Below are 27,756 nucleotides of genomic sequence, written 5' to 3'. Positions count from 1 at the left end.
GATGACAGCTTCAGAGGAGAATAGAAACTGGGGGGATGGGGCAGCCAGAGAGAGCATGAGTTATAGAAAAGAAGGGGCCATCAATGTTAGCTAGAGCAAAACAGACCCACAGAATTCCCAGTGTTGCAACCAACCATCCTGCAACTGTAGGCCAGTTCCCACTGTCCTTTGCTGAGCATTTAGTGAGCTGTGTTTACCAAGATGCAAGACAGCTACCCCAGTGGCTTTGACTGCTTTCTTCTGCTCGTCTGTGGTTCCTCACACTTATGTCACATTGGATTGGAAGTGTTATTTACGTCATGATCTCTGAGCCTCTGTCACTTCGGAAGCCTTCTGTTTATAAAATAACCCCAGCAACCGTATTCAAGAACCAGCTGGTTAAATATTCATCTATTAAGGAGCTGGGACAGCTAACGCTGTGGAAAATGAATCCTGACCCTTGTTTTATGCCTTTTGCAAAAAATTATATGCTGATAGTGTTAAAAAGTAAAATTAAAGGTGATCCCCCTGAAGCTTTCAGAAGAAAACCTGGGAAGAAATCTTTGTGAATTGGAAGTAAATAAATTTATTAAGTAACTCACAGAAATTAAAAAAAAAAAAATGATGGGGCACTGGAGAGATGTCTCGGGTTAAGAGCACTTAACTGGAGAGGTAGCTCAGCAGAGGACACTAGTTCAGATCTAAGCTTATAACTTCAGCTCCAGGGTCTCCAACTCCCTCCTCTAGATTCTGTGTACACCATGCACACATCATGCACATATCCTCATAAGGACACATACACACAAATAAATCCATTTTTAGGAAAAAGAAAAAGAATTGACAAAATGCACCCCATCAAAATTAAGTAACTCGGGCTCATCAAACTATTTCATTGACAAAAGTAAAGGCAAGCCGCAGTATAGAAGAAATGTGTTTGCAACATTTATCTGACAAAAGGCCTAGTATTCAAGATGCAAAAATAACTTTTAAGACTCAACATTTAAAAGAAGAAAGGGAGGGCCCTATGAAAACATTTGGCGTGGAAATCTCAGACACAGAATAAAAGTAGAGCAAAAACTTAAAAATGATTAAAAACTAAGCGGAAAAAACTGTTCATGTGTTGAATAGATACATTCAAGAAGGTACACAAGTGACCAATCTGCATTCGCAGCCATCCTCCTGCTTCAACCTTCCATGTGCTAGGATTACAAGCATGAGTCACCACACTTGGTTTAGAATGACTAGACTTCAACACACTAATGGGACGAGTTTTTAGGGAGAATATCAACTATCCAAAGCTTTCCTGCTGTGTTGGTGGGACTGTACAGTGGAATGGTCCCCTTGAGGAAAGGCCTGGCAGTTTCTTCTAAAACTAAATATAAATAAACCCCAATCTGGACCATTTCTTCCCCTTGATTTCTTTCCAAGTAAAATAAAAGATAATGTCTATAAAAAGACTCATAGAAGAATGCCCGTCATAGTTTATTCATAACTCCAAATTGAAAACAATTGGTGTATCCAACAATAGGAAAATGGATAAGCTATGTTGCATTCATACAGTGGGACGTTATATGGTACCATAAGAAGAAAATAAAATGCAATTAATCAGATGCATGCTGACACATGTGAGGGATTTTGTCCATGTTTCCAAGTGGAGTCAAAAGAAGAAGAGGCATCGATAGCAAGATAGTGACACATTAGTATGTGGCCAAGTAGCAATACACAGTGGTAAGAAATAGATGGTGGATCCACTTGCTGTAAAAATCCCGGAAGCTCTCCATATGTTTGAAAAGTTTCAGGAGGAACCTTAAGAACCTGACAATAAGAAGACTGTTGGGTTTGGCCTTATGAGGTCCCATTAGCACAGCTGACTGTTTGATGTTGGAAGCAAATAGTCTCTTGTATAAGAGAAACCTTGGAAACGTTAGTTCTCTATTGGAATGCTGACTCAAATCCTCGGGGATAGAAGGCTTATGTGCGTGTAGGGCTTGTGTGTTTCTGATATACATTCTATAATAACAAAAATTACTTATTTCTACTTCTGGAGCTGTCATTCTGACCCTGCTATCTATCTGTCTGTTCTTTTTGCACCCAACGTTTGTGTAGGAATCTCCCTGCCATCCTTGATTGGGTGAAGACTCAAAAGCCGGGAGCCATGGGCGTTAACATCATCACCTCTGACTTCGTGGACCTGGTGGACTTTGCCACGACTGTGATTGAGTTAAATGACCTTTTAGAGGACCGAGCTCTGACTAAATGTTGAATTAATAATGTTCTGCTTAATTTGGATGTTGAGGTTGTTGATCCAAGGTAGGATTCTAGAGGGTTCTGGTTAGGATGGCTCATTCCTAGGCAGTCATGGTGAAGTGAGGAAAAGAAAGAGGGCCTCCCTTCCCCCATTTTCTCACATAGCTATTTGGATAAAAATCTAGGGGTTTTCATTGAATTTTCCCCAAATGAGACTTTTAAAAATTCAAGTCTAAAGGAAGAATGCATATTACATATGGTCAAGATCAGGTTCTCCCCAGTGGCTTATGATGGCAATCAGAAGATGGAAGTACGGTTTCCAGGTTCCGTGGGCTATGCAGTTTCTTAATTGGCCCCCAGCTTCTGTTGTGTTCTGGGGTCATTTGAACCTTTGTGAAGACTAAATCAGAAAGGCATTCCTGGTCAGAAGAATGGTGCATGCGGGCATGGACCACCTCCTGAGAGGTCTCTGCCATCAACCTAGAGCTCTGAGGGGCTCCCAGGAAGCCAAGAACTAGGTCTTTCTTGAACTGTACAGTATCCCCACTTCTCTATGAGAGCAAGCTATGTTTATTATCACAGTGTTCTGCCACAGGCTGGCTCTGCATATCTTAGGCTAGAAGTGGTCACCTTAATTCTTCATATAAACAGTGCATACCGCCCTTGACATCAGAAACATATTTCCTTATTTTAAAGTATTGATTCCTTTTGTTTTCTGTTGGGCCCTATCTTTGAAATGAAAGGAACAGTGGTGGGAAGTCTTTTGTGTGAGGGCCCAATAAGAACTAACCATGCATGTTTGTTGCATGCCAGAGTTCTTTGATTCTTAATCCTGGAGCTTTCTCCCCAAATGACTGTCAGGCAAGCACCTGCATCATTTTGGCAACGTCCTCTTTGGAGTGAGGTCTTCAAGCCAGATTCTGGAATCACGGTTTATGGTTGTCTGTCTGGGACCCGATCTGCTGCGGGACACATGCTAAGTAGAAGTCTGTTTGTCCGAGACACCATGGAGGCTGACACAGGATGTATGGGAACGTGCAATGGCATTAAAGGAGGAAGTTCCAAGTAGGTTTTGGAGCCAGTCTGTAACTCCTTGCAAACAAGACTACCTCGGGGACATTTAGGGTGACTTGTTATGTCGTCAAGTGAGAAAAAAAGCAATGCTGGAACATTTCCACGTGTTTTTCCATTTGGCCTATTTTCTGTGGTTGTTCTGCCAACTAACTACTACTGCGTGAGGGCTTGGAAACTCAAGGGGGATTTTTTTTTTAATTGATAAGAGACGCTTTTCATTAATAAGAGCCCTCTTTTGTTTCACTTGCTTTGTTTATGTATTTATTGACTTCTTCATTCATAGAGTAAGTATCTGCAGTGTCTCTTGCCTCAAGAACACTCCCAGATGTTTGCTGGACTTTTCCTACCCACGACAGATGCTGCTGTGGTCTTCCACCCAGGCACTGCATGGTGCATCTCAGGGCTGTGAGTGACCTTGGATTTTGCTGTAGTTGTCCTACCCTGCCCCAGTCCTGCTGAGGACAATGTATAGGTGTGGATTTGATCCACATCTAAGAAGCTACTGCCAAAGGCATGTAACTGGAACAGGAGTACCCAGGCCTCCTGTAGAGCACTGAAAGAAAAGAACTAGGAAGAAAAGCTGAGCGCAAGCATGAGTATGCCTTCAGCCCTAACTGAGAATTCCTAAGGAAGAATAGAAACAAGCAATCCAGGGTTAGGGTGTGCATTTACAGAGATTGCAGGACCTTATCCTCGAAGTTCTCACATCCATCCTTGACTTCCTGGTCAGGTTGTGCATGCTGACTGCAGCAGGGGTATCTTGGGTGAGCTGTTGAAAACATGCATGCTCCTAATTGTTGATCATCTGGCCTTCTCCCCCCCCTCCTAAAGTAATGTAGGCCTTGACTTTTCACTTCCATAGCTCATGGAGGCCACAGCACAGATGCCTCTGAGAAACCTGCTTTAATGTCTTCTGTTCTTGAATTTTAATTCCTCCGAGGGGGAGAGGCTTCGGTAGTGATCTGTCAAATGTCGCAGAGTCTTCTCTGCACAGAGCTTCGTCATCACACACTTGTGTGTGCCACCGTCATCTTAATGATCCTGCAGTTACAATACTGAGCTCCACAGAGACTCTCTGAAAACTGTGGCCTCCCCTCGGGTTTTTATTTTTGTTTTTATTGTTGCACCTTGTTTGGCTGGTTGGTCTGGTTTTAAGTCTCAGTTACCAGGGACTAGATCATTCCCCATCTGTTAACCCTTTGTTACTTGGCAAAGAGAGAAGGAGGCAAGAGGAGAGTCGCTCTTCTCTGTTTTCTTTGCGCCTCAGCTTTGTCCAGGTGCTTGGTGCTATGGGGCCAGGTGTGTGAGCGCGTGTCTGACAGGACACCAGTTTCACTTTAAGGCTGCTGACTGTTCCGTGGCTTGTTTACTTCGTTTTCTCCCTCTGTTCTTAAATGCACAGCTGTGCTTCACTTACCACATTTAAGTGCATGTGCTGCGCCATCAAGTGTACCACAGAAGCACAGAACACTTCCAAGGCCGCATGCATGGGCCGCTTCTCCCGTAGCAAGTACATGTACGGGTTCCTCCACGCTGCTTCAGGGTCCTAGCCTTGCTGACATTTTGCAAGTCTGAGAGGTAGGGGGAGGATTGGTCACAATTTCTCCCAGTAATCACTCGAATCTCTGCCCCAAGAAAAGGCTTCCAATATTGTAAAGGCTGCATGTATTTTGTTCCTGGAAGACCAACCAGACAGAAACTCAGGTGAGTTGGACAGAGAAAAAAAACAAAACATAGACCCCATGGCTCATTCTGCAATAGTTACCAGTAAGAATTCTGACCAAAACATATCATGTGTTCCTGAAAATCCTGGGAGTCATTCAGATTAAAACAAACAAAGAAACAAAGCTCTCATAGTTTCTCAGAGTCAACTTCAAGAGCATCTAGAAAGCTGCTTAGTTTCACAGAATCGGGGGCCATTTCTATTTGGAAATGCAACCACATTCTTCATGAGCTTTCTGCACCATCCCAACACAGCCATATTTCCTTGGTGGCCCAGACCTTTCTAGATTTCCATGGGCTAAAACAGTGTCTCAGGGCTTGAATGTTGTGCTTATCACGAGATCCATGTATGTTTTGGATGGAGACAATTTTTTTAGTAGTGAACAGAAAGGTAAGGATGGAGCTGATGGAAGGGACTGCTGAGTGTTTGAGGATTTGATCTGATATCACCGCAGATCTTAGAGGTCATGCAAAAAAAAAAATGCTTATATTTGCTGCATGAGACTTGATAGTCATTATTTTCTTTAGTGCTGGGTCCCAGACCCCTGAACTTTTTTAGAACTGTTAATCTAGAGTTTAGAGTTCAAACCCAAGATTTTATACACGTGTAAAGAAAAGCACAAGATCATGACAGACCTTAAGAATTTCAGATTTTTTCATAACCTCACGTTCACATCCGAACATTTATGCTTCTTTCCAGGAAGGCAATGAAGTGAAGCATTCTGAGACTGATGTTTTCTGGTGTGTCAGGATAGCCCTGTGATTTTTTTTTTTTTCAGTCTTTACCAGTAGGAAGCACTCCCAAAGAGACAGCTGCTAGCACAAGTGAAAAGTGATGACCCAGAAGAGATTAAGGCTAGAAGGAAACTGCTGTTTTCTCTGAGAAGCAAAAGGGCTACAAACTGACATCATTCCAGAAGTTTTATGATGTCCTTGATTGTTATGTTCTGGGAAACAGAACAGGCTAATGAATGGGCCACAGCCACAAGATCTCCTCCCTTAGCTGAGCAACCGATCTTAGGCTAGCCTGTCATTGGTTCTTTCATCTTTAATAATGATGGGCATCTCAGTTGATGGTTCATAAGATAAATAAGGTCCTAGGTCTTGGCTTAAATGCCCTGCACTCTGGGGATGTACCTTTAGCCTGATTCTTCCTTCTGTGCACACGCTCAGAGAATATGGCTGGGGTCATGGTCCAAGACTGTGGTATAGCCTAATAGAATTTGACTATGTTTTATACCTTCCGGAGTGTATAAAATGTGTGGGACTCGAAGAAATCTGCCAAAATGTATGTGGTCCCCTGAGAGGTGGGCTTTCTCAACATGTCAAGAGGAAACAGTAGACCTTGAGGGTATCAAACACCCAACCTGACAGGAAGCTCATTAGATGCAGTGCAGAAGAGCACGGATGTCCCCGAAGATTTCACTATCTGGTACATCATAACCCTCTTCTGCAGCTGCTTCCTTGTAGCTGGTACCATAGTTTCACAGTGTCACCTTGGGACACAGGAGAGTGAATAACAAGCTGTGTTGATATAAACTTCCCCTTAATTCCAGATGGTTCTAATCAGCTCGTTACTGCCCCGAGAGACCTCCTATGTCCACAACCTTTGGATTCCCCAGCTTCCTGCTACAAACACTGGCAGTAATGGCCATATGTCTGAGCTAGCCTAACTCAGAAGCAGCCCTATAATGAAGCTATTGATTTTTTTTTAATAGCAGAGTTTTAGACACTGTAAAAAAATATTCTATAAGGATATCCTGCTTTAGATTCTGTGTTTTAGCATCAACTCCAGCAAACTTAAAATTTATCAAACCCATTTTTGAACAAAATGGTTTGAATAAACCAATTCCTCCCTCTCTTTAGGGGGAACTCAGAAGCACAGCCTGTTGAGGTGACTGCATCAACAGTCTAGAGGCATTTGTCTGTGGTTGTTTCCCGTTCCCTTCCTAGAATCCTACTTTCTCCCCTTGTCACCTAGCATCCCCCACCACAGGCCAATGACTGCGTCACAAGATGTTGACAGAGGGCCATGATGGTGCTTCTGACCATGATGGTGGCTCTCCTTTAGCCTTCTCAAATGCGTTATTCTGCCTCCTGCTCCCACCCAATCATTAAAACTGTGCGTCGTTGGAGCCCTGAAATTGGGACCAATGCATAATTCAGTTGGCACAGGCTTGCTCACCGTGTTAAGCCCACTAAGAAGCGTAGCACTTTGAAAAGTCATACAGGCCTTTGGCAGCTCTGTACGGTTGCAGTGTCACACCTGCTACAAGTTTATGGCACTAACAATACAAGAGTTACAGGTCTATAGTATCAAGATGATAAATCTTAGGTCCTATTCTAGAAATAATATTACCTTGCTGCTATTAATTATTACACCAGTATTAATAAGTATTAAATGCAGGTTGTGTATGCATTATTTGTATTATGTATATGCCAACTGTAATACTTGGCCTCCCTGATCAGTAATTTAAAATTTCAGAAATTATGCTAGTAAAAATAAGTCTTGGTCAGTTCAAATAATTAATGTATCTGATAAATGCTGTAATGGAGATTATATTTTGTCTTCTATTACTTGATTTACCCTGCAGTGCATGTGGTTTGCTAAACTTAAATAATAATCAATTTTACCAGTTTAAGGTTAGGGTTAAAATTGTGCATAGATGCTACTTCATACTCTGAAATGTATTTTGTGGCTTGATTGTCACCTTCATATGTACTTCGCTGGCCTTCTCTCCCTCTAGGAAGTAAGTGTTCAGATATATCTCTTCTTTCTTGTAACCTGGATTAAATCACTTGATTCATCCTAAAATATTGTGAAGCCACAATACCTCATTTTAACTGTGAAAAAAAAAAAGCGTTAGTAAGTCTGATCATACGGTGTGTTTCCTTGTATTTGATTTGAGCCATGTAAGGTTTGAACATAGTAATAAATATGAACCTTTAATAGCCATGTGTCCTTGGTTTGAACGAACATTTTCTTAAAGATCTGTGCCTAACTTTGTTTTAAAGGGCTGAAAATTCAGTATCAAGAAGACTCCTCTAAGCCTCTCTGCAATCTCTATGACGGGAAATGTATGGAATGTGCCCGCCGTCACATCTACCATCCTTCTCCAAGCTTCATCTTTAGCAATAATTATTTCTGTTAAAGTTAGCCCAGACCTTAATGGCATCCATAGTCCCACATGATCGCCATCTATGGCCACCCTATTTTGAACAATTGCTAGGTGCAAAATTACTCAGAGGTGACATAGGCATGCATATAATGACTATATAAGAGTAACACGATGTTTCTGTTGCAATGGAGATTATGGAATTTGTCTTCTATAATTATACAGTAAGACAAATTCTGTGAGTTTAATGTGATATCTAGCTCTATTTTATTTTCTCAAACTGACTCCTCATTTTTTTTTTGCCTTATATATTTTCAAAATAATCACTCTTTATACAAATCCTTCATATCAGTTTAGCAGAGATCAAATTAACTTTGAGTAACACTGTATTTCATGAAGCCATATGGTGGAGCAAGTAATTAGGAATGGCAGTGTGTCCGTTAAATCTACCTCTGCAACATAAGAACAGTGCCACAGTGGGAATTTTCTGCCTGTATCTAGGTGTCGGTTGGTGAAGCTACCACAACTGTCTCTGGCCAACTTTCATGTGTATCATAGTCAGTGATTCCCACTTAGTTTTTGCTGTTGTTGTTTTTACTTGTATTCATACATAATGTATGAGTTGTATGAAATACCAGGTTCCATCATTGTAACCTCATGTATGTGGTATACTATGACCAGGCCCAGAAGAAAAACAAGGTCAATATGATCTGTGTGGCATAATTGCAGAGATATTGCTCTCCTTCATTCAGCTTTAGACAAAGCGCTGTGGTGGGGACATTGTTTCTGTGAAAAGGAAGTTCTTCAATTGTGTGCAAGAACTCCATAATACTTAATCACAGATTAATTTATCATGTTACCACCATACTGTAAGCATAGCCATGCATGGACCTTAGTTTCTATATGAACTCCATCACCTCCCAGCTTTGTGACCTTATGCCAAGTCTAAATCTGTATGTATAGATAGGTCATGGTCCTTAGTAAACACACAGCAGCTGTTTCTACTGGAGGTTGTGATTTTGCACCTACAATCTCTGAATAATACAAAGCACCGTGCCTTAATATAGTTGTCTGGTAACACTTAGATTGGGTGAATGAATGATTAGGTAGGAACTAATCACTCATTGACAAAAAAGAGGTAGCTTTGGACAGTGTGATCCATTCATGGGGCTTTGCAGTAAAAAGTGATGCAGGGTACCTAGACTTTGTTCACTCTCATTCCCTTTCTGTGAATCCCTGAGGTTAAGATGCCCGAAAGTCCTAGATGTCTCGGTGTATGTGTAACATTTCTCCCCCAAAGGAATTCTTTTAGCCAGCTGCATGTTTTTGTTTCGCCCTCTGCAAATCCATTCCTCGTGACAGAAGGTATGTTATTATTTTGAAGACTTGAAACCTTTCAGTCTCACAGAGGGTAAGATGTTACAAGCTAGTGACAGTAGCTGTGTGCCTCAGACCTCACCCAGGATGGGCTGGGCAAGTGTCAGACCAGGATGTTTTCACAGCTGGCCAATGTTTGTGGGTAGCATAGAGTTTGGAGTAACATAGACATGTTGGCCTCTGTCCACGAACATCACATGATAGAGACGGCTTAGGCAGTTGGGTAGCTTTAATCAAAGGACCAAGCACCTAAAGAGTAGGATTTATCTCATAGAGAAAGCCTTCTTATGCAATAAGAAGGCTACTGAAAGCTGTTCTTTGTTTAACCCGAGAATTCAGCTGCTGTGGGCCTTGAAGACTTTCTTGTTTGATCCTCGTTGGGTGTTCATAGTGTCTAGGCCCAGGAAACCACATTTTACTCCTCTGAGAAGCATAAAAGGAAGAAGACATTAGACTGACTTATGCTAAAGTCACTGGCCTTGTGAACTTACCACACATCAAGGATTAGTTCAGGAGAGCTGAGATGCTGCACAATAAAAATAATGGACAAAACTCTTAGCTGAATGCGTGCTTCCTTATGATAGAGAGTCTGTAACTTTCATCAGATTTTCAAAAGACAATCTATGTTCTGGGGGCTATAGAGCCTATAACTGCTCCATCAGAGGATCCAACTTTGCTTTCCAGCATCCATGTTGGGTGACCCACAGTCATCTTGACTCTATCTCCTGGGACATTGACATCTGGCTTCTATGGGTACCAACACTCACGTGCATATATCCACACACAGACACACACACATGCACACCATTCACTTGGTCCTCTCACCCTCCTTTCCCTCACTAAAAAAAAAAAAAAATTAAGACTTGAGTTAGGTTGTTCAGTATAAAGTCAGAAAAAAAAATCCGATTGAAAAGACCAAACTAAGCCTGAAGGGTCTTACAGAATAATTGGCTAGACCACAGCAAGAGGAGAAGCAGTGGGACTGGTAGATACAGTGAGACTTGGTTGCACTGGACAGGCCTGGACACCATCTCTCAGAGGGATGTGAGTAAATCCGAGTTCTCCACATGAAGCATACCTGGAGGAAAGATCCAGACATCATGTAACATGTAGAGAGGAGCTGTAAGATGGAAACTTATGTGGGTATCTAATGTTTTCAAATTGTTATGTGACTTACAATTAAAGATTTTTTTTTTAAATTTTTCTATTTGTATGGGTGTTTTGCCTGTCTATGTCTACACACAACATGCATGCACAGTGCCTTCAGAGGCCAGAGGAGGGCAGTGAAACCCCTGGAATGGGCGTGGTAGATAATTGTTAGCAGCCATGTGTAGGAGACTGGGAACCAGACCTGGCTCCTCTAAAAGGGCAGTCTGTCTCTGAACTGCTGAGCCATCTCTCGAGCCCAGGTTTAAGTTTCAACTTTTAAGAGTTTTTTTTTTTTTTTTTTTTTGAATTTTATTTTTTTCTTATCAGTTACATTTTATTAACTCTGTATCCCAGCCGTGTCCTGATCCCTCATTCCCTCCCAGTCCCTCCCTCCCTCCCTCATCTCCACCGTGCCCCTTGCCAAGTCCACTGATAAGGGGGACCTCCTCCCCATTCATCTGATCCTGTTTTAGCAGGTATCTTCAGGACTGGCTGCAAAGCTCTCCTCTGTGGCCTAACAGGACTGCTCCTCCCTTGGGGGGTGGGGAGGCCAAAGAGCCAGTCATTGAGTTCCTGTTAGAAATAGTCCTTGTTCCCCTCACTGTGGGAAACCAATTGGTTACTGAGCTACCACAGGCTACATCTGAGCAGAGGTTCTAGGTTACATTCATACATGGTCCTTGGTTGCATGTCAGTCTCAGAAAAGACCCTGTGCCCAGATAAATTTGGTCCTTGTGGAGCTCCTATCCTTTCCTCATCAGACTAACTCCCCTTCTTTCTTATGATTCCCTGTACTCTGCCAAAGGTTTGGTCATGAGACTTTGCTTTGAAAACACTGCTAGTTAGAGTTTTTCAAATGTGCTCAGTAGACTCCTGTCAATGTTCAATGCACATCCCCTCTGTCATTCAAACCGAGGATTGATAATCTTACCCCATGTCCACTCTCTTGATTATCTTTTTTAGGTGTATAGATTTCATTATGTTTATCATATCTTATAGGTCTATATAAGTGAGTATATACCATGTTTGTCTTTCTCCTTCTGGGATATTTCACTCAGGATGATCTTTTCTAGATCCCACCATTTGCCTGCAAATTTCATGATTTCCTCCTTTTTGATTGCTGAGTAGTATTCCATTGTGTAAAAATACCACAATTTCTGTACCCATTCCTCCATTGATGGACATCTGGGTTGTTTCCAGGTTCTGGCTATTACAAATAAAGCTGCTATAAACATGGTTGAGCAAATATCCCTTTTGTGTACTTGAGCCTTTAACTTTTAAGAGTTTTAAGACTTCAGATGTAGAGATGGTGGAAGAACACTTGTACCAGGCTAAAAAGTTACAGGGGAAAAAAAATAAAAGAACAAACAAACCCTGAATAGCTAAAATCCAGGCTCTGAGCCTCTTGAGAGTGCTGTTTGCAACATTTCCACCTGCCTCCCCTGGCACCATGGGTATAAGGAATAACCAGGGAAAGGACTTACTGCATCAATGAAAGTACTTCCTTGTAGGAGAGTGCAAAAAGAGCTCACTGTCAAGAAGAAAGGCATGCATTATCAATTGCCTCTTGCCACCACAAATTGTACCTAACTTGGTAACTCAAAACAACACAAATTCATTATTTTACATGTCTCAAATCAAAGGCTTAAAATGGGCCATTGAGACCTTGTTGTCTTTCAGGGTCCTCAAAGAGAACCCATGTCTTTGTTGTTTTAGCAGCTAGAACATGTCTAATTCCTTGGTTTAGGATCTCTTTATCCATCTTCCAACTAGTAACATTGCATTGTCTTCCTCTGTGGCCTGGCAAGGCTGGTCCCCCCTCAGGGGGAGGTGATCAAAGAGCCAGCCACTGAGTTCATGTCAGAGACAGTCCCTCTTCCCATTACTACGGAACACACTTGGATACTGAGCTGCCATGGGCAGCTCTGTGCAGGGGTTCTAGGTTATCTCCATGCATGGTCCTTGATTAGAGTATCAGTCTCAGAAAAGACCCTTGTGCCCAGATTTTTTGGTTCTGTTGCTCTCCTTGTGGAGCAAAGTTTGGCTATGAGTCTCAGCATCTGCTTCCGTACCCTGTTGGGTAGAGTTCTTTCAGAGGCCCTCTGTGGTAGGCTTCTGTCCTATTCCCTGTTTTTTTCTCCTTCTTCAGATGTCTATCCCATTTGCCTTTCTGAATGAGGATTGAGCATCTTATCCAGGGTCCTCCTTTTTGCTCCTATCAGTGGACTTGGGGGTGGAGGGCAGGAGAGGAAAAGAGGGAGGGAGGGAGGGAGGGAGGGAGGGAGGGAGGGAGGGAGGGAGGGAGGGAGGGAACTACAGCTGGGATACTAAGTGAATAAATTGTAATAAATAAAAAAAGTTTTAAATGCTGGGGGAAAAAAGATATAATGAAACAAAGCTCTCCTTTCTCATGTAGATTATTCTCTAGGCCTCTGGTCCCCCCCAGACCCAGTGACAAGGTAATCCCTGCTGGTTAGTCAACAGCTCTCAGTGGCTGCTGCTTTCTGCAACCACCGCCTGGTTCTGCTGTCTGGTTCCGCCACCCAGCTCTCTGGTTGGATGGACTGGAATGGGCCTGGTGTGTACTGATTGGTCAGGTCTGCAACAGAGACAAACACAGGTCACTCCCTCACATCTGTCCATACCCCTGACCATAAGCGAGTCCCTGACTGTGACCAGCAGGGAAGGAGACAAAGGGGGGACCTTGCTTTCTTGCCAGGGTAAGAGTGGAAACCTGTGTGGATGCCTCTGGCCCCAGCCCTAGAGCCTGCAACTGAGTCAAGAAAGAAGCTAGGAAAGACTGGACAGGAAAGCAGAAATGGAGGTAGGTAACCTGTATAATCATTGCTCCTTCTTTCAAGATCACAGGACAAACACCTTGCTTCACCTCTTAACTGGGATGTCCTCGACAGTGGCCCACTGAACGAGAGTTGGTAGATATCGGTGTCCGTCAAGATAATTCTGTTACTTGTCCATTAACATATTCTGGAAAGCAAGCTGTATATCCGCCCGTCTTCTTTTTACCCGGAAGGTTGTTTACTATTCCTCTATGTGTTTCAAGTTTTACAGAGATTTACTTTCATCTTTCATTATAGGATATCGTATGGTAATCATGTGATGGATTTCCATCGACTGTGGTCCCACCAACATAGCACTTTGCTCCAGAGCTTTGCTTATATGCTTCTTTCTGCTTAAAAGATATACCAGAGAGGACAGTGCATATAATTCTGAGGATATAGTATCCACTCAGAAGTGACAGGATGTCTCAGAAAAATCACGTGCATTTCTCTGCTTTAGAACCTAAGGGGTTAAAAAGTCCTGAAATTCCTGGAGCAGAATCAAGCCTATTTACCTAAGCTTATCACCAGAGCAGCCAGGTCAATCATTTACTGACTCAGCACCATTTCCTACCTTTAATGGAAGACCACCAAAGTCCTTGCCTAACCGAGTGTCCCCATAGAACACGCATATGGTTATATGGAAGGCGTTCTCAGAAGCTTGAGCCCGTATGCCTTTCTAACCCCTATGGCCCCTTTGTTTTTTTCCAGGGTGGTAAGCACCAGAGCATGTATCAGCTCAGTGATTCATTAACTCAAACAAGACTAACACAGAGACCTGATGCCTAGTTCCCTTCAAGCGCAGGAAGCGGTAGCTTTAGAAAGAGCCTCATCTGTCCCTGGATACCCAGAAAAGGTAGTCTAAAGGTCCAGCAAGACATTAACTGATTCTTAGAGGAAAATAACATTATGTAGGAATAATAAGGGAAGGGGTAGACATTTCCTCAATTCTGCATATTCCAGAAACTTTCCTTTTAACAAATATGACCCATTCTTCTTTAGTCTGAATGTAACCCCACTAGCTCCAGAAGTGGCTTATTGCCACTACACAGACCTTTCAGGATTGTGTAATGATTTCTCTTATGATTATTAGTCAGGTGGTTCGGGAGACCCCATTCTTCTGAACTCCTTTTAGGAAACAGAATGACCCATGTGCTAGACAAAGTGATGTGTGATATTCATTTGGTCAATCATTTATGGCTAGAATGTGAATACCCCCAGGGGAGGATTGTAGCTGGAATTTTAGTGACCTTGACAGTTAATTTCATGCAGGAATTGAGAACACGGCAGACCTTAAACCCCACTTGTGATTTGGAGAAAGGCTGGGCTACCTCCCAGAAACATGTTGGAGAATGAGGAAAACTGAATTCTGTGGTGATGCTGTGCAAAATGTTTAATGTGTCTATAGCTGCAGTCTTGGGTGTGTCTGTAAATGACACAAGTGACAGAGGCAGTTTTAAAGGAGGCAAAGGATTCAGAGCACTAAAATATACTCACTAGATTTACTAAGAGTGGTGTAGGCTTCCTTCCAGGACTTACATGTCTTTTTTATGTAACATCTAGCTCTTCCTAGAATGTCAGTGAGGTAGGGTTTTCTGTGCCGTGAATACTGGCTAGGCAGAGATTATTGTCGGGACTGACGGGCTTAGCATAAGCCCTGTCATTCCTTTTACACATGAGGAAGCTGGAGCCATGGAAAGTCAACTATGAGGTCTATGATGATGCTGTGGTCAGAGCCAGAGTCACCACTGGACTCACTTCTGCCTTTTTTCTCAATCTGTTGTCTCTCTCGTGTGTCATAGGCTTGAGAATGCAGAATAGTATATCCGAGAGAGCCAAGACAGCAAGGTTAACAATGCTCACCAACACAGATTATGCTACGCTGGTTGTGCCAGCTGGGTGTGTACCACTATACCCAAAGGCACAAGCAGTGGACTACACACTTCTTTGATGGGAGGTAAAGGAAGAAGCAGGCAGGAAGCAACAGGAACTACGGCCAGATGTAGCAGACACTTGAGTGTTCTCGATCCTAGTGAACTAAGATCATTCTGGGGTTCAGACTCAGCCCCTCTCATTGCATTCCCTCAATCCCCTGATCCCTCATGGAAGTATAAAATCAGAAAACAAAATGATGCCACCAACATCTCTGGGTACTCAAAAGTTTACCTTCTCATGCACCCCAGCTAATGTCTGCTAGCCTAAATCCAAGGGATTTGGTAGAAGGAGGCTTTAAGCAGGAACCATTAACAATCCGTTCTATCAAAGCTCCAGTATCTGCAACTACATAGACACATGTTGGCTCGGAATCTCAGTTTCTAATGCTGTGAAGAGACACCATGACCATGGAAAATCTTATAAAGAAAAACATTTCATTGAGGCTGGCTTACAGGTTCAGAGGCTTAGGATATTATCATTGTGATGGTTTGTAAGCATACATGGTGCTGGGGAAGAAACAAAGTTCTATAACTGGGTCTTTAGGCAGCAGGAAGAGGGTGGGAGAGACACTGGGCCTGACTGGAGCGTTTGAAATTTCAAAGCCTGCTCCCACCATGAAATACTTCCTCCAAAAAGGGCACACCTCCTAATAGTGCCACTCCCTATGGGCCAAGCATTGAAACACATAAGTCTATGGAGGCCATAGCTATTCAAACTACTTGAATGTTTTGTTGTAATCTATAGCAACAAGCCTTCCCTTTCCCTCCAATCCCAAGTTCTGTTGACTTCACATTTCTCTTTAAAATGCTGTTAGATGTCTGGCACAAATTTCAAGGCAGCCACAATTCCCACTATTTACACGATTAAGATAAAGACGTGCCATCATGAAATGTGGTCAGTTAAACAAGGTTGAACAAAGGATTTCTTCTTTTGACTGGCCTGCCTATGCATGCCTCAAGAATATGGCAACAAAGATCTTACAAGTTGGATTTTTTTATTTGAATCATCATGTCCACCTTCTTAGTCAGTTGGCCTCACATGAACTGTATTCCTATGTTGTCATTCTTTCCTAAAACTTCAGAAAAAGCAGAGAAAGCTGTAGTAGGAAGACAATCAAATTTTAGATGAAGGAATGACAAAATGACATTTACTAACCTTTTTAATTAGTTGCAGGAAAACCTATGTAACTTGCCCACATCACAGATTCATGAACACGAGGTAGCCTTTAGTATCTATGTAGTCTGAAAGCCCCGTACTCTGTGCCACTGCTCGGGGAAACAAGTCTGTACAGTAATAGCTATACTCTGTCTGTTGCCAGTGTAAAAAGGTGAAGAGTCGTTTTCAAAAGCACTTGTTTGGCTTTATCTTTATTCTTTATTCATCTTTATTCTCTTCCCTGTTCCCCATCAGATATTTTTTGACCCTGTAGATATATAGAACCCTTCCTTCTAAAGAAAGTGCCATAAAATTACCAGCAATGCCCACAGGTTTTATTGTGATGCCGTTGAGCAGTTATGACAGAAATCAATTTAGACCTTTGTCACAATCTTCTTTTTGCTTATTTGGTTGGGTTTAATGTAATGTAGAGGAACAAAAGTTTGTTTTGTTTTCTTTTGTTTTGTTTTTTGTTATCACTTGTGCAGGTAGTGAAAAGAGCTTTGGCAAAACTTACTATCCTCAGCTCTCTATAAGATTTTTTTTAAGCTGATTTCTGTGGTCACATTGGTCTTAAAGAAAACTCAACTTTTTCAAGACCTTCTTTCTAGTGTCTCCACTGTTTTATTTCATGTCATAAGAGCCATTTTAGATAATCACTGTATTTATGTTCTGTCCTTTTAGATAATAAACTTGAGAGTCGATCCCACTGAGAGCTTTTCTCAGTCCTCGCAGCCAATGAGCTAAGAAGCTCTCAAAGTCTTTATTCTATTTTTTCTTTTTTTGGTTGCACTACACAAGGATTCTTCTAGATGTTTAAGGCCCCCAAAGGAGAGCAATGAAGCCCACAGCTATTATCAGCCCTGAAAAATGTCAAATGATTACACAACCTGTTCCCAGGCTATAGAGACCCATTCAAACAACAGTTCCTTTGCTTTTGGCTAGAGTTCTACCAGGCCAGAGCCATAGTCCTGTTACCCTAAGTAGATTTGCGAGAGTAAGGAAAATGAAGGCAGCTATTGTTGTTTAATAAAATTGAAAGGCCGAGATCTTTGTCTTTGAGCAAAGTAAAATGAGGAAAAAAATAAAAAAATAAAAATACTACCTTCCAATCTGTGTCCCTTGAGGTAGTTTGTATTGGCTAGAGTTGGGGACCCATCAGTGTCTCCATGTAGTCATCTCCTAGTTGGCCTAGCAACCAAATGTATCCTTTAGGTTTCTATGGACCTTGAGGTTTAGTAAGTTTGAGGTAAGCAACAGAGAAAATGAAACTCCTATCATGGCCCATCCCAACTTCAAAACTGTTATACTTCTTTCTCTAGCTTCAAGGTCAATTTTATTTATAGGAACAGTAAAGGAGTGTAATGTAAAAACATTAACAATAATAACAATGCAATTTACCAGAGCTTGAAGAGCTTCCCAAAATGTAAAACGAAGATGAGACTTTCACAGAAACCTCCGACTGTATTTGGAGGGCAGAATTCAAACAGTTTTAATTTTAAGTTTTGCTATACACTGAGGTAACTCTCATAAATATTTTATTTATTATATAAATGGAAAATACTTCCTACAGAGATTTCTCACTAGGCAGGGTGATCTTTTGTCATCACTGACTTGCTGTTTTCAAGGGTGCATTTCTTAAGAAAAACCTTGGAGAGTGCCTTTGGCTGGCATCCACAGGGCCATTTTGTGGTGATCTCATTTGGTTTCACAGGGTGAGAAGGTAAAAGCTGTGGTTAGGATGCATGCATGTTGCAAGAGGAAAGGAAATACAGAGACCAAGCAGAAGAGTTCGCAGGGAAGAGATCTGTGGCAAGCTTCTTCACAGCCTAAGAAAATTCCAGTATGACTCTGCCAACTCCAAGGCAATGAAGCCTCAACTTCAAACTCCTGGATTCCACAAAAGCCTAACTTTTTCTTAGCTAGAAATCATGAATTTAAGTGGAAATGATTCCCAGAATCTGAGTGGCCTCCATTGAAACTCATCTTGTCTTGCATCTGTCTACACTATAGAGATCCCTTATTCTCTGTAGACATATTTTCATGTGTGTAATTTAAGTACATGCAGCAGCCAAAGTCACCCTTATCCTAGCTCCACCATTGTCTTTCTATGTAAGCTTGTGCAAAACATCAGTTTTGTGTCTAGGTTTCATTATTTACTGACGTATATCTTTACATGAACAATCCTTAACATCTGTTGATGGCTTATGCTCAGTTTGGCAACAGAAATATGTTAAATACTCTTTTATAAGACCAATTTTGCAGGCCAGGTATGGTGGCACATGTCTTCAATCCTCAAACTCAGGAGGCAGAAACAGGAGGATCTCTGTAAGTTGCCATGGTGATGGTGTCCCTTCACAGCATTTTTCTTTTAGAATTCAAAACATTCATTATAAGAATTCTCTTCTTTTAAACTCACTTTGTAGTTAAATGAACACTTATCTACTGACTATAGGTAAAATTAGGAACAAAAACTATTAAACGATCTAGATAATCTACATATCCATCTTACTATTGTTTATCATTTAATCATGTAGCCTATATCTTGCTCAATAATTTCTTACATTTATCTTAATTATTCTGAATAGAGATGGAGGAAAAAGTAAGTTATGTAACAAAAGTGAACAAAAAATACTGTATTATCTTTTATAGTATGGATAGTCAATCCCCACTCAGTTATACAACTATGGACTCTATTCAAGACCAGAATTGTATTTTACCATAAATTAAATTTCTTCTTTGACAATTTCAGACATCTGTATGATGTGTTTTGGCTGCTCTCACTTCCTTCCTCTCAGATCTATCTCCTAACCTCCTCCTCAAAGCCCCCTCCTATCTTTATGTCTTTTTTGTTGTTGTGAGTTGATTAGTTTAAGCATTCCTGTTTGTATGAACATGGATTTAGAATTATTCAATAGGACTTGATGGGTTCTCAGTGGAATCAATGACTCACTGCCCCAGAATTCATAAGTAACCAATGGTTCATCAGGTAGGCTCTCCTAAGCCTCTCCAGGACCCATGACTGCCTACAGGCAAGCCCAGGCTTGTACAGGCTCAGTGCACACCCTTGTGGCTGTGAGCTTGTGTTTTCTTTTTTTTTGTAATTTTTTAACTTTTATTAATTACATTTTATTCACTTTGTATCCCCCATAAACCCTTACCTCCTCCCCTGCTAATCCCACCTTCCCTCCCCCTTCTCCACACATGACCCTCCCCAAGTCCACTAATAGGGGAGGTACTCCTCTCCTTCCTTCTGATCCTAGTCTATCAGATCTCATCAGGAGTGGCTGCATTGTCATCTTCTGTGGCCTGGAAAGGCTGCTCCCCTCTAAGGGGGAGGTGATCAAAGAGCAGGCCAATCAATTTATGTCAGAGTCAGTCTCTGTTCCCATTACTATGGAACCCACTTGGACTGCCATGGGCTACATCTATGTTATTTCCATGCATGGTACTTGGTTGGAGAATGAGTCTCTGGAAAGACCCCTGTGCTCAAATTTTCTGGTTCTGTTGCTCTCCTTGTGGAGTTCCTGTCCTCTCCAGGTCTTACTATTTCCCACTTCTTTCATAAGATTCCATGCACTCTGCCCAACAGTTGGCCATAAGTCTCAGCATCTGCTTTAATAGTCTTCAGGGCAGAACATTTCAGAGGCCCTCTGTGGCAGGTTCCTAACTTGTTTCTGTTTTCTTCTTCTTCTTCTGATGTCCATCCTCTTTGCTTTTTGGAATGGGGATTGAGCATTTTAGTCAGAGTCCTCTGTCTTAATTAGTTTCTTTAGGTACCCAGATTTTAATAGGTTTATCCTATATTATGTAATATGTCATATAATATCATATAATGTCATATTATATAATATGTCATATAATATAGGATAAACCTACTAAAATCTGTACACCTAAAGAGCTTGTGTTTTCAATGGCAGTATCATTCCCTAGATATAGGATTTTGCAGTTCTCCCTTCCATCTTCTGGCTCTTACATTCTCCCTGGTCCCTCCTCAGCAATATTCACTGACTTTGGGGGAAGGGAGCATAAATGCCTTGTTTAGGTGTGAGTATTCAATTGTCTCGTATTCTCAGTACTTTGAGTAGACATGAGTGTCTCGATTCACCGATGTTTATTGGGAAGAAGCTCCTCTTATTAAGGCTAAGGGAAGAATGCTTCTGTGTTTATAAATATAAGTAACTGGAAAGCAATTTGTCACCATATTCATGTAGCTAAAAAACAGTAGTAAGGTCTCCCCTGGAGCCTACATATCAGGCATAAATTCCATTTTATGATGAAGGAATCAAATAAAATGAGAAAGTGGTTGGTTGTTCCACTTTAGTAATGGTTAATACTAATGTTAACATTCATTAGTACATGCTAATGAATGTTAACAAAAAGTTTACATAAAAAAAATGGAGAGTCTGGTGAATGTCTGCTGCTCTTGCTGAGGCCTCATATGCTGACTCATCCATAACTCCAGTTCCGGGGGATCCTATAAGCTCTTCTGGCCTTTGCACTGTCAGCCCAACACACGGTACATGTAACTTCATGCAAGCAAACACAAATACACATAAATAAAATAAATAAGCTCCTATGTCTTTCTTAGGTTTGTAATTCTCTGTCACCCACTGAGGAGACTAACATCACCCATCTTTGTAGAGAAGGGGCCCGTTCAGCTGGGAGATTGCAGTGAACCAGACTTGAGTTCACATCTAGCTGCAGCCCTGGCATCATGCTGAGCCTTGTCTCACATGTGTCACTAATGAGAGCTTCAGAGAACAGACAGTCCTAACTACTATTTTTCCTTAGTTACTAAACAACAGCTCTTACAGGTGACACAGCCTGCCTGAGGTTAAAGAAACATGGCAGTGCGTCAGATGGAACTTTGTGTATTTTGGAGGAGGGAATGGGTGACCTGAGAAAAAGGTGGACGAGTATGAGGCTGATCCTGGCCTCTACTGAGAAACAGAACAATGGTCAAGAGCTTTGGAGGAGTCTGCTCTGTATCCTGAGACCACCCCCGTCGGTCCACCTGCCCCTCCCTGAGCCAAACCAGTGGCCTCACCCAGCCTTACTCATCCAGCTCATTACTGACTTACACTTGAGTTCCTGTTCCTTCTTGTAAGCTCCCATGAAAGGCTATTTGTAATGAGGTCCATCAAGGAAGTGAGAGTGCATCAAAGATCTTCCCTGAGGGTCCAAGCTGAAAGGGCAGTGTGTTTTGGAGAGGCTCTAATTTCTTCTTGTAATCTGAAGAAATGAAGGTCATCATGATGACTGGCAGGACTGTGGCATTCATTCCAAGCACTGCAATTTTATTTTTCTTTTCTTTTTTCTTTTTTTGCCTCTGGGTTTTTTCATCCTGTGCTCCTTTTCGCCACCTAAAAAGGAAAGGTTACTGCTTGCTCATTATGACACCGTGAATTGGGTGAATTGGTTTCTTTTCCTCTGCTGTGATACATTGCTCTGACAAAAGTGGCTTATGTAGGGGAAAGGTTGTTTGAGGAAGTTTGAAGTACAGTATTTCATCATGATGAGGAAGTCAGGATGGCAGGAGGTGGAGGCAGTGGGCTACCTTATATCCACAGTCAGGATGTAGCAAAAGATGAATGCTAGTACTCAGCTCTTGTCCTAGTTAAGGTTACTATTGCTTCCATGAAACACCATGTTCAAAAGCAACTTGAGGAAATAATCTATTCACCTCATGCTTCCACAACATTGTTCATCACTGAAGGAAGTGAGGTCAAGAACTCAACCGGGGCAGGAACTGAGGCAGGAACTGAGGCAGGAGCTGACGCACAGGCCATAGAGGGATACTGCTTACTGGCCTGCTTCCCCTGGCTTGCTCAGCTTGCTTTCTTACAGAACCTAGGACCACCAGCTCTGAGATGGAATAACCCAGAATGGGATAGGCCCTCTCTCATCAATCACTAATTAAGGAAATGTTCCACCAGCTTGCCTACAACCTGATCTTATAGAGACATTTTCTCCATTGAGTTTCCATCATCTTAGATGACTGTAGCTTGTATCAAGTTCACATAAAATTATTCAGCACAGCTAGTTTCCTTTCTCTTTTTTATTCAATCTAAGACCCCATTCAGGGAAGGGTGTCATTCACAATTAAGTTGGCTCTTCATTTTAATTATCCTAATGCAGATAATCCATCACTGGCATGTCAAAAGGCTTGTTCTGTTAAGCTTATAATATTATTAATCAATAATAGCCATCACACAGTGTATGGAAAAAAGCAACCCAGAGAAATCTGGTTCACAGGAAGCCAATAATTACATTTAACACCAAGGCCTACATAAAATTTCCAATAAAGAAAATGTGGCATTACCATTGGCCCTCTTTGGTTTATATTATCTCTTCAAACCCATATTCTCACTGAAGAGGCACATTCCCAAAGGACCGAACAAGAAAGCAGAAAAGATATTATATATAAATGTTCTTATGTCTCAGGATTTAGAGTCCATGTCACTACCCATTTTTGTCTCATTTGAAGAGGAGTCTTAAATATTACCATATATTATAATTTTCTGGGGTAGGAGCCAGTTCTACTAATTCAATAGGGAGAGTTTGGTCTACCAGCAGGATCTTCAAGTGGCTTTCAATAATAACAACAGAAGCAGTACTAAGTCTTCTTACGTCTAAGCTCTTTGTCTATTTCTAATATCTCGTTGACTTCTTGGGTAACTTCTCAGGAAGAGGTATTGTTAACTCAATAAATAATGGTTAGTTGATACTGTCCATACCATATTAACTATAGTCATGTTTGATAATTCATAAAACAAACAAGTGGTCTCAAAGAGACACCTTTAATGGTTTGAGTTCATTGTCCAGTTGGCAGAATTTACTATTAATCACTCGGGATACAGATCTCTAAGCAAGTGTGTGTGTGGGGGGGGGTTGTCTTAATAACATTAATTGAGGAAGAAAGACTTACTCACTCTGGGTGGCACTGTTGCCTGGGTAGGAAATCCTGAATAGTGAGTTCCAGGACAGCCAGAGCTATATAGTGATATGCTGTTTTTAAAAAATGAATTCTGTTTTCCTATTTTCAAAAGCCTTCTGATTACTCATTCATATAGCTTTCCATAACTTTCACACAGCCACTAATAGCCAAGGAAGCCAGAATCTATCTGTCTCCCATCTGAGGACAAGGACTCACTCAATGGTTAAGGCATGAATAGCAGAGTTTTCCCAGAAGAAGCAGGATTCTTTCACATTTCTATTTTTGCTACTCACTGGGCCAAAAGAGTGGGAGGCAGCATTTTAACCAGAAAGGGGGATTTATAACATAAATTTTCAAGTATTCTTTCTCCCAATAAGAAAAGGACAGTAGATAATTTTATAATAAAAAAAAAAGTCACAAGGACTATTCCTGGATGTGGTTTGTACAAAACCCAAATACTTGTTTGTTTTCTGGAATTGATTAGTATTCATTTAAAAGACTGGACTTGAAGACTTCTAATGATAGCATACACCATGCTTTAAGCATATTTTGATCATTTTTAGAAAAGGCACACTACAAGAACCTTTGGCATGCAGACAATTCTTCAGCGATATCTATATAAATCTCAGGGTTGGTTAACTATATGAACTGCAGATGTCTTTAGTAACTCATGCAATGCTAAATTACATATCCCATCACCATCTAGATGATTTCAGGTGATGTCATTACAAGACTAAGTAATGAAATTTGAAGAAATTGACCCCTGGATACAGTGACTTGAGCATCATTTGTTCGATTGTGTGCATTGCCTGGACATATGTTTAACTTTATATATCAAATATGTAATCTAACCGTGTCTGGTTTTGATTAATCTTTGGCTATTTCCTTTAAAGAGATTAGTTGAGGTTACCACACTTCCTCTTGGAACCCTTATCTGATGAATCTACAATTAGATTCCACTATTCCTCATGCTCATTTGTATCAAAACCTGTCAACTTCCCCTCTTTCCCCTAGGCCAAGGTCATAACAACATGCTGGGATCAAATGTTTTCCTTTATTCTAGCACAGATCCAATAAGAAGCCATCTTCAGAGAGCCTAATGCATGTTGGACAATGGACCAAGTTCTAAAGATTCAGGATGAATATGCACTTTGACAGTTGTTCTTAAAAAGTAGACCAATGACTCATAGAGCAGATGAACCAAAGAAGCAATCATCAGAGCATCATGCAGGACTGGAAAAGTACCAGGAAATGAACACAGCACAGGCAACTTCCCAGTGGATGGATTTTCAGGAAGACAATTGGAAAAGCTGAAGTCTATGCAGGATTTCAATAATAATAATAATAATAATAATAATAATAATAATAATAATAGGACTCATATCCTTCCATTTTAAGAATTCAGAATTGGAAGAAAATATTGCTTCCTTTTAGGAATTTGCCTAACTCTCCTAAAGTTACCAGACTTATGGTAGCCCTGTGGAAAGAGGCTTTGCTCCCTAGAGAGGGAAAGAAAGAGAGAAATCCAGAGAGATAGTGTTAAAATAAAAAGCCGGAAAAAGAGATTGAAATTGTTCTCTTAAGCAGAGTCTGAGCCTGTTGCCGTCTCTTGAGTGGAAACATTAATTTAGAAACATTATCTCCAACCCAAGCCTCTCACAGTCCCCCTGTTCCAAGGGACCTTCTCCCGGTATACAGTCTTGTTATAAATCTAACCTCTACTCAGTTGTGCCTGAATTTTATCCTGGAGCAACTTTAAACAGAAATGGTAAATGAACAGAGCTAGACAAATGACAGAGAGGGTTCCTGATACACATGGTACACAGAAAACATAAGACTAGACCAAAGAGCAGCCCACCCAGAAAATAGCCCCAGTGGTTCACATTAACTGCCAAATCCAACTTGGACGTAAAGCCCATTTTTGAACAGAGTATCACTCAGAAGGGTAAATTTCATAGCTTTCAACCTAGACTATAAGAGACTCTTACAGTGACCTCCACAAACATTTAAGGTCTGATTGAAAACTTTTATCTTCTTAAGTGGTGTTCACGTTGCCTAAAGTGGGACCAACAGATTGTTGAATTGTCTGTCCATTTTAGAAAAAGATCATAAACCAAACTTTAGTGGAGCAACTTGCATGTGAGTTTTAACTTTTCATCTAGCTTAAAACAAAGAATATATGCAAACGTTATTTAGGCTATGTTTAGCTGTGTTTAAAACTCCTTTTACTAATACAATACCACACGTGAAAATAGAAACAGTGAACTGGGAGAGAATATTTGCCACACAGGCAAAAACTGACTGCTTCTGAGACTTGCTAACTAATTTAGGCCACCAAAGTCAGCAGCTGGCTAGAAAGGTGGACCTTGAGTAAACTGGAAATTCACAAATAAGAAAGGTTCATGAGCTGTATCGTATATACACAGATGCCTCATTAGCAATGAAATGTAGGCAAGTTGAAATGATAAGGTAGTATTCTTTATTTATTAAATTGGAAAAAAATTGACTTCTTAGCGGTATTGGTGAACCTCTGACATTGTTACTTGAGGAAGTGTCAATTGCTTCAACTTAGTAAATAAGGACACCTTGGGTAGGGCGATAGTTCATTGGGTCAAAGTACTTGCTGAGCAAGCTTGACGACCCGAGTCACACAAAAAGCCAGATCCTGTGTCAGGCATGTGTAATCTCAGCCCTCCTACAGCAAGACTGAAGGAGGAAATAGAAGAATCACCCAGAAGGTCTTGGGCCAGATTGGCATGGAATACACACACAGATTTAAACACAAGTTATTTTCTGACCTCTAGGCCAGTGGCATGGCAAATGTGTGTCTGTACTTGCATGAGCACACACTCACACACTAAATTAAATTGAAATAATTAAGGGACAAATTAAACCCCATAACGATGTCTTATTGTGGATAAGTTTTGATTTAGCAAGGAATAACACACCTCCAAGACTCACCCCCAGTGAAATACTTTCACCAGCAAAGCTCCGCCTCCTAACATTTCCACAACTTTCCGGAGTAGCACTCTCAGCTGGTAACCAGGCCTCCAAAACATGTGAAGACATTTCATGTTCAATCCACACTAACTCCAATTGCTGAGGCAACAAGTTTCAGCCAAAGATTAACGTGGAAAGTAGACCTTTTGTATCAGTCAAGGAACCCCAAATTGCACTTTTTTATGCACAGTATTTTGAACAAAAGTTCATCTAAACCTTCTGTAGAGTAAACTGATAACATTCGTGATTTTAATACTATTGATTTATGTCCATGTGTATTAAAGAGTAGGTAGCAGGGCTGGAGAGATGATTCACTACTTAAGAGCACATACTGGTCAACACTCCCTGCAGCTCCAGCTTCAGGGATGTCTGGTGCCCTCTTCTGGCCTCCTCATGCAACTCCAGGAATATTGGATGCACACACACACAGACATATACTCGTAAAAATAGATCTTTTAAAAGGATTATTACAGTATGCTTCTTCATTTAGGCATTTTTTGAACAATTGTATTGAAGGTGCTAGGCACAAAAAAAAAAAAGAATGGGTAGGAACAAAGCATGAAGCTAGAGAACAAATGACTAAAATTTGAGAAAGTTACTTAATTCACCATCTCTTCTAAATATGTTTATATTTAGGAATAAGAACCAGAATTAGGGCAAAGGATCCTAGGGGTGGTCTTTGGATGTCCTTGTTCCTCTGCAGGTGTTCCAGTTTGCTCTGCTGAGACAAGTCATCTGGTTCTCCCTCTGGCTAATCTTTGGCTTTGCCTAGGAAACCTCTCCTATAAGGAAGAAACTATTACGCAGCCCGGCCTAGCTGATTGTTCTTGTGCTGCTACAAACTTTTCACTTGGATTTCACACCATAACATCAGTAATTTTTTTAAAACCTTCATTTGCCATTTCCTGTGTAGTTTTGTTTATTTGTTTATTTTTATTTTTTATTTTTTATTTTTGCTGGGTATGTCTTTCTGTGTAAGTGATCTCAAATCTTGTTTGGATATTTGGAGCAAAAGAGTTTGTCTTGTGAGGAACAGTAGCTCCCCTGGTGAGATCACCTGCATGTACACAAGTGCAGTGCAGTTTGTCTCCTGAGTTGCTGATCCTGAGTTGCTGTGGCTAGAGCTCCTGGTTTCAGAATCAGACTAAAGCCTGGAACTGGAAGAAGATGAGACTTATTGAGAAGAGATCAAACAGTTTTGCTGGGGAAACTGCAGAATGAAAGA

The 27,756-nt window shown here is 41.1% G+C and overlaps 2 protein-coding genes across 12 annotated transcripts in view; both read left to right on the top strand.

The window, feature by feature from the left end:
- The window catches only part of Plcxd2 (phosphatidylinositol specific phospholipase C X domain containing 2), a 57,288-nt gene extending 49,316 nt beyond the window's left edge, over window positions 1-7,972 (top strand). Inside the window, exon 4 of the mRNA XM_055593758.1 lies at window positions 2,086-7,972. Within this exon, the coding sequence (XP_055449733.1) occupies window positions 2,086-2,242 (157 nt within the window). The 3' untranslated portion in view covers window positions 2,243-7,972. The remainder of the gene's footprint in view (window positions 1-2,085) is intronic.
- Window positions 7,973-13,325: 5,353 nt separating this feature from the next.
- The window catches only part of Phldb2 (pleckstrin homology like domain family B member 2), a 211,218-nt gene continuing 196,787 nt past the window's right edge, over window positions 13,326-27,756 (top strand). For all 11 annotated transcript variants that reach the window (XM_055593736.1, XM_055593691.1, XM_055593726.1 and 8 more), the window contains exon 1: window positions 13,326-13,488. In XM_055593736.1, the coding sequence (XP_055449711.1) occupies window positions 13,483-13,488 (6 nt within the window). In that variant the 5' untranslated portion in view covers window positions 13,326-13,482. The remainder of the gene's footprint in view (window positions 13,489-27,756) is intronic.

The sequence above is a fragment of the Psammomys obesus genome, unplaced genomic scaffold (assembly GCF_907164565.1).
Source record: "Psammomys obesus unplaced genomic scaffold, mPsaObe1.curated_primary_1811, whole genome shotgun sequence".
Taxonomy (NCBI): domain Eukaryota; kingdom Metazoa; phylum Chordata; class Mammalia; order Rodentia; family Muridae; genus Psammomys; species Psammomys obesus.
The sequence above is the reverse complement of the archived record's forward strand: the minus strand, read 5'-3'. Positions and strand labels throughout refer to the sequence as shown.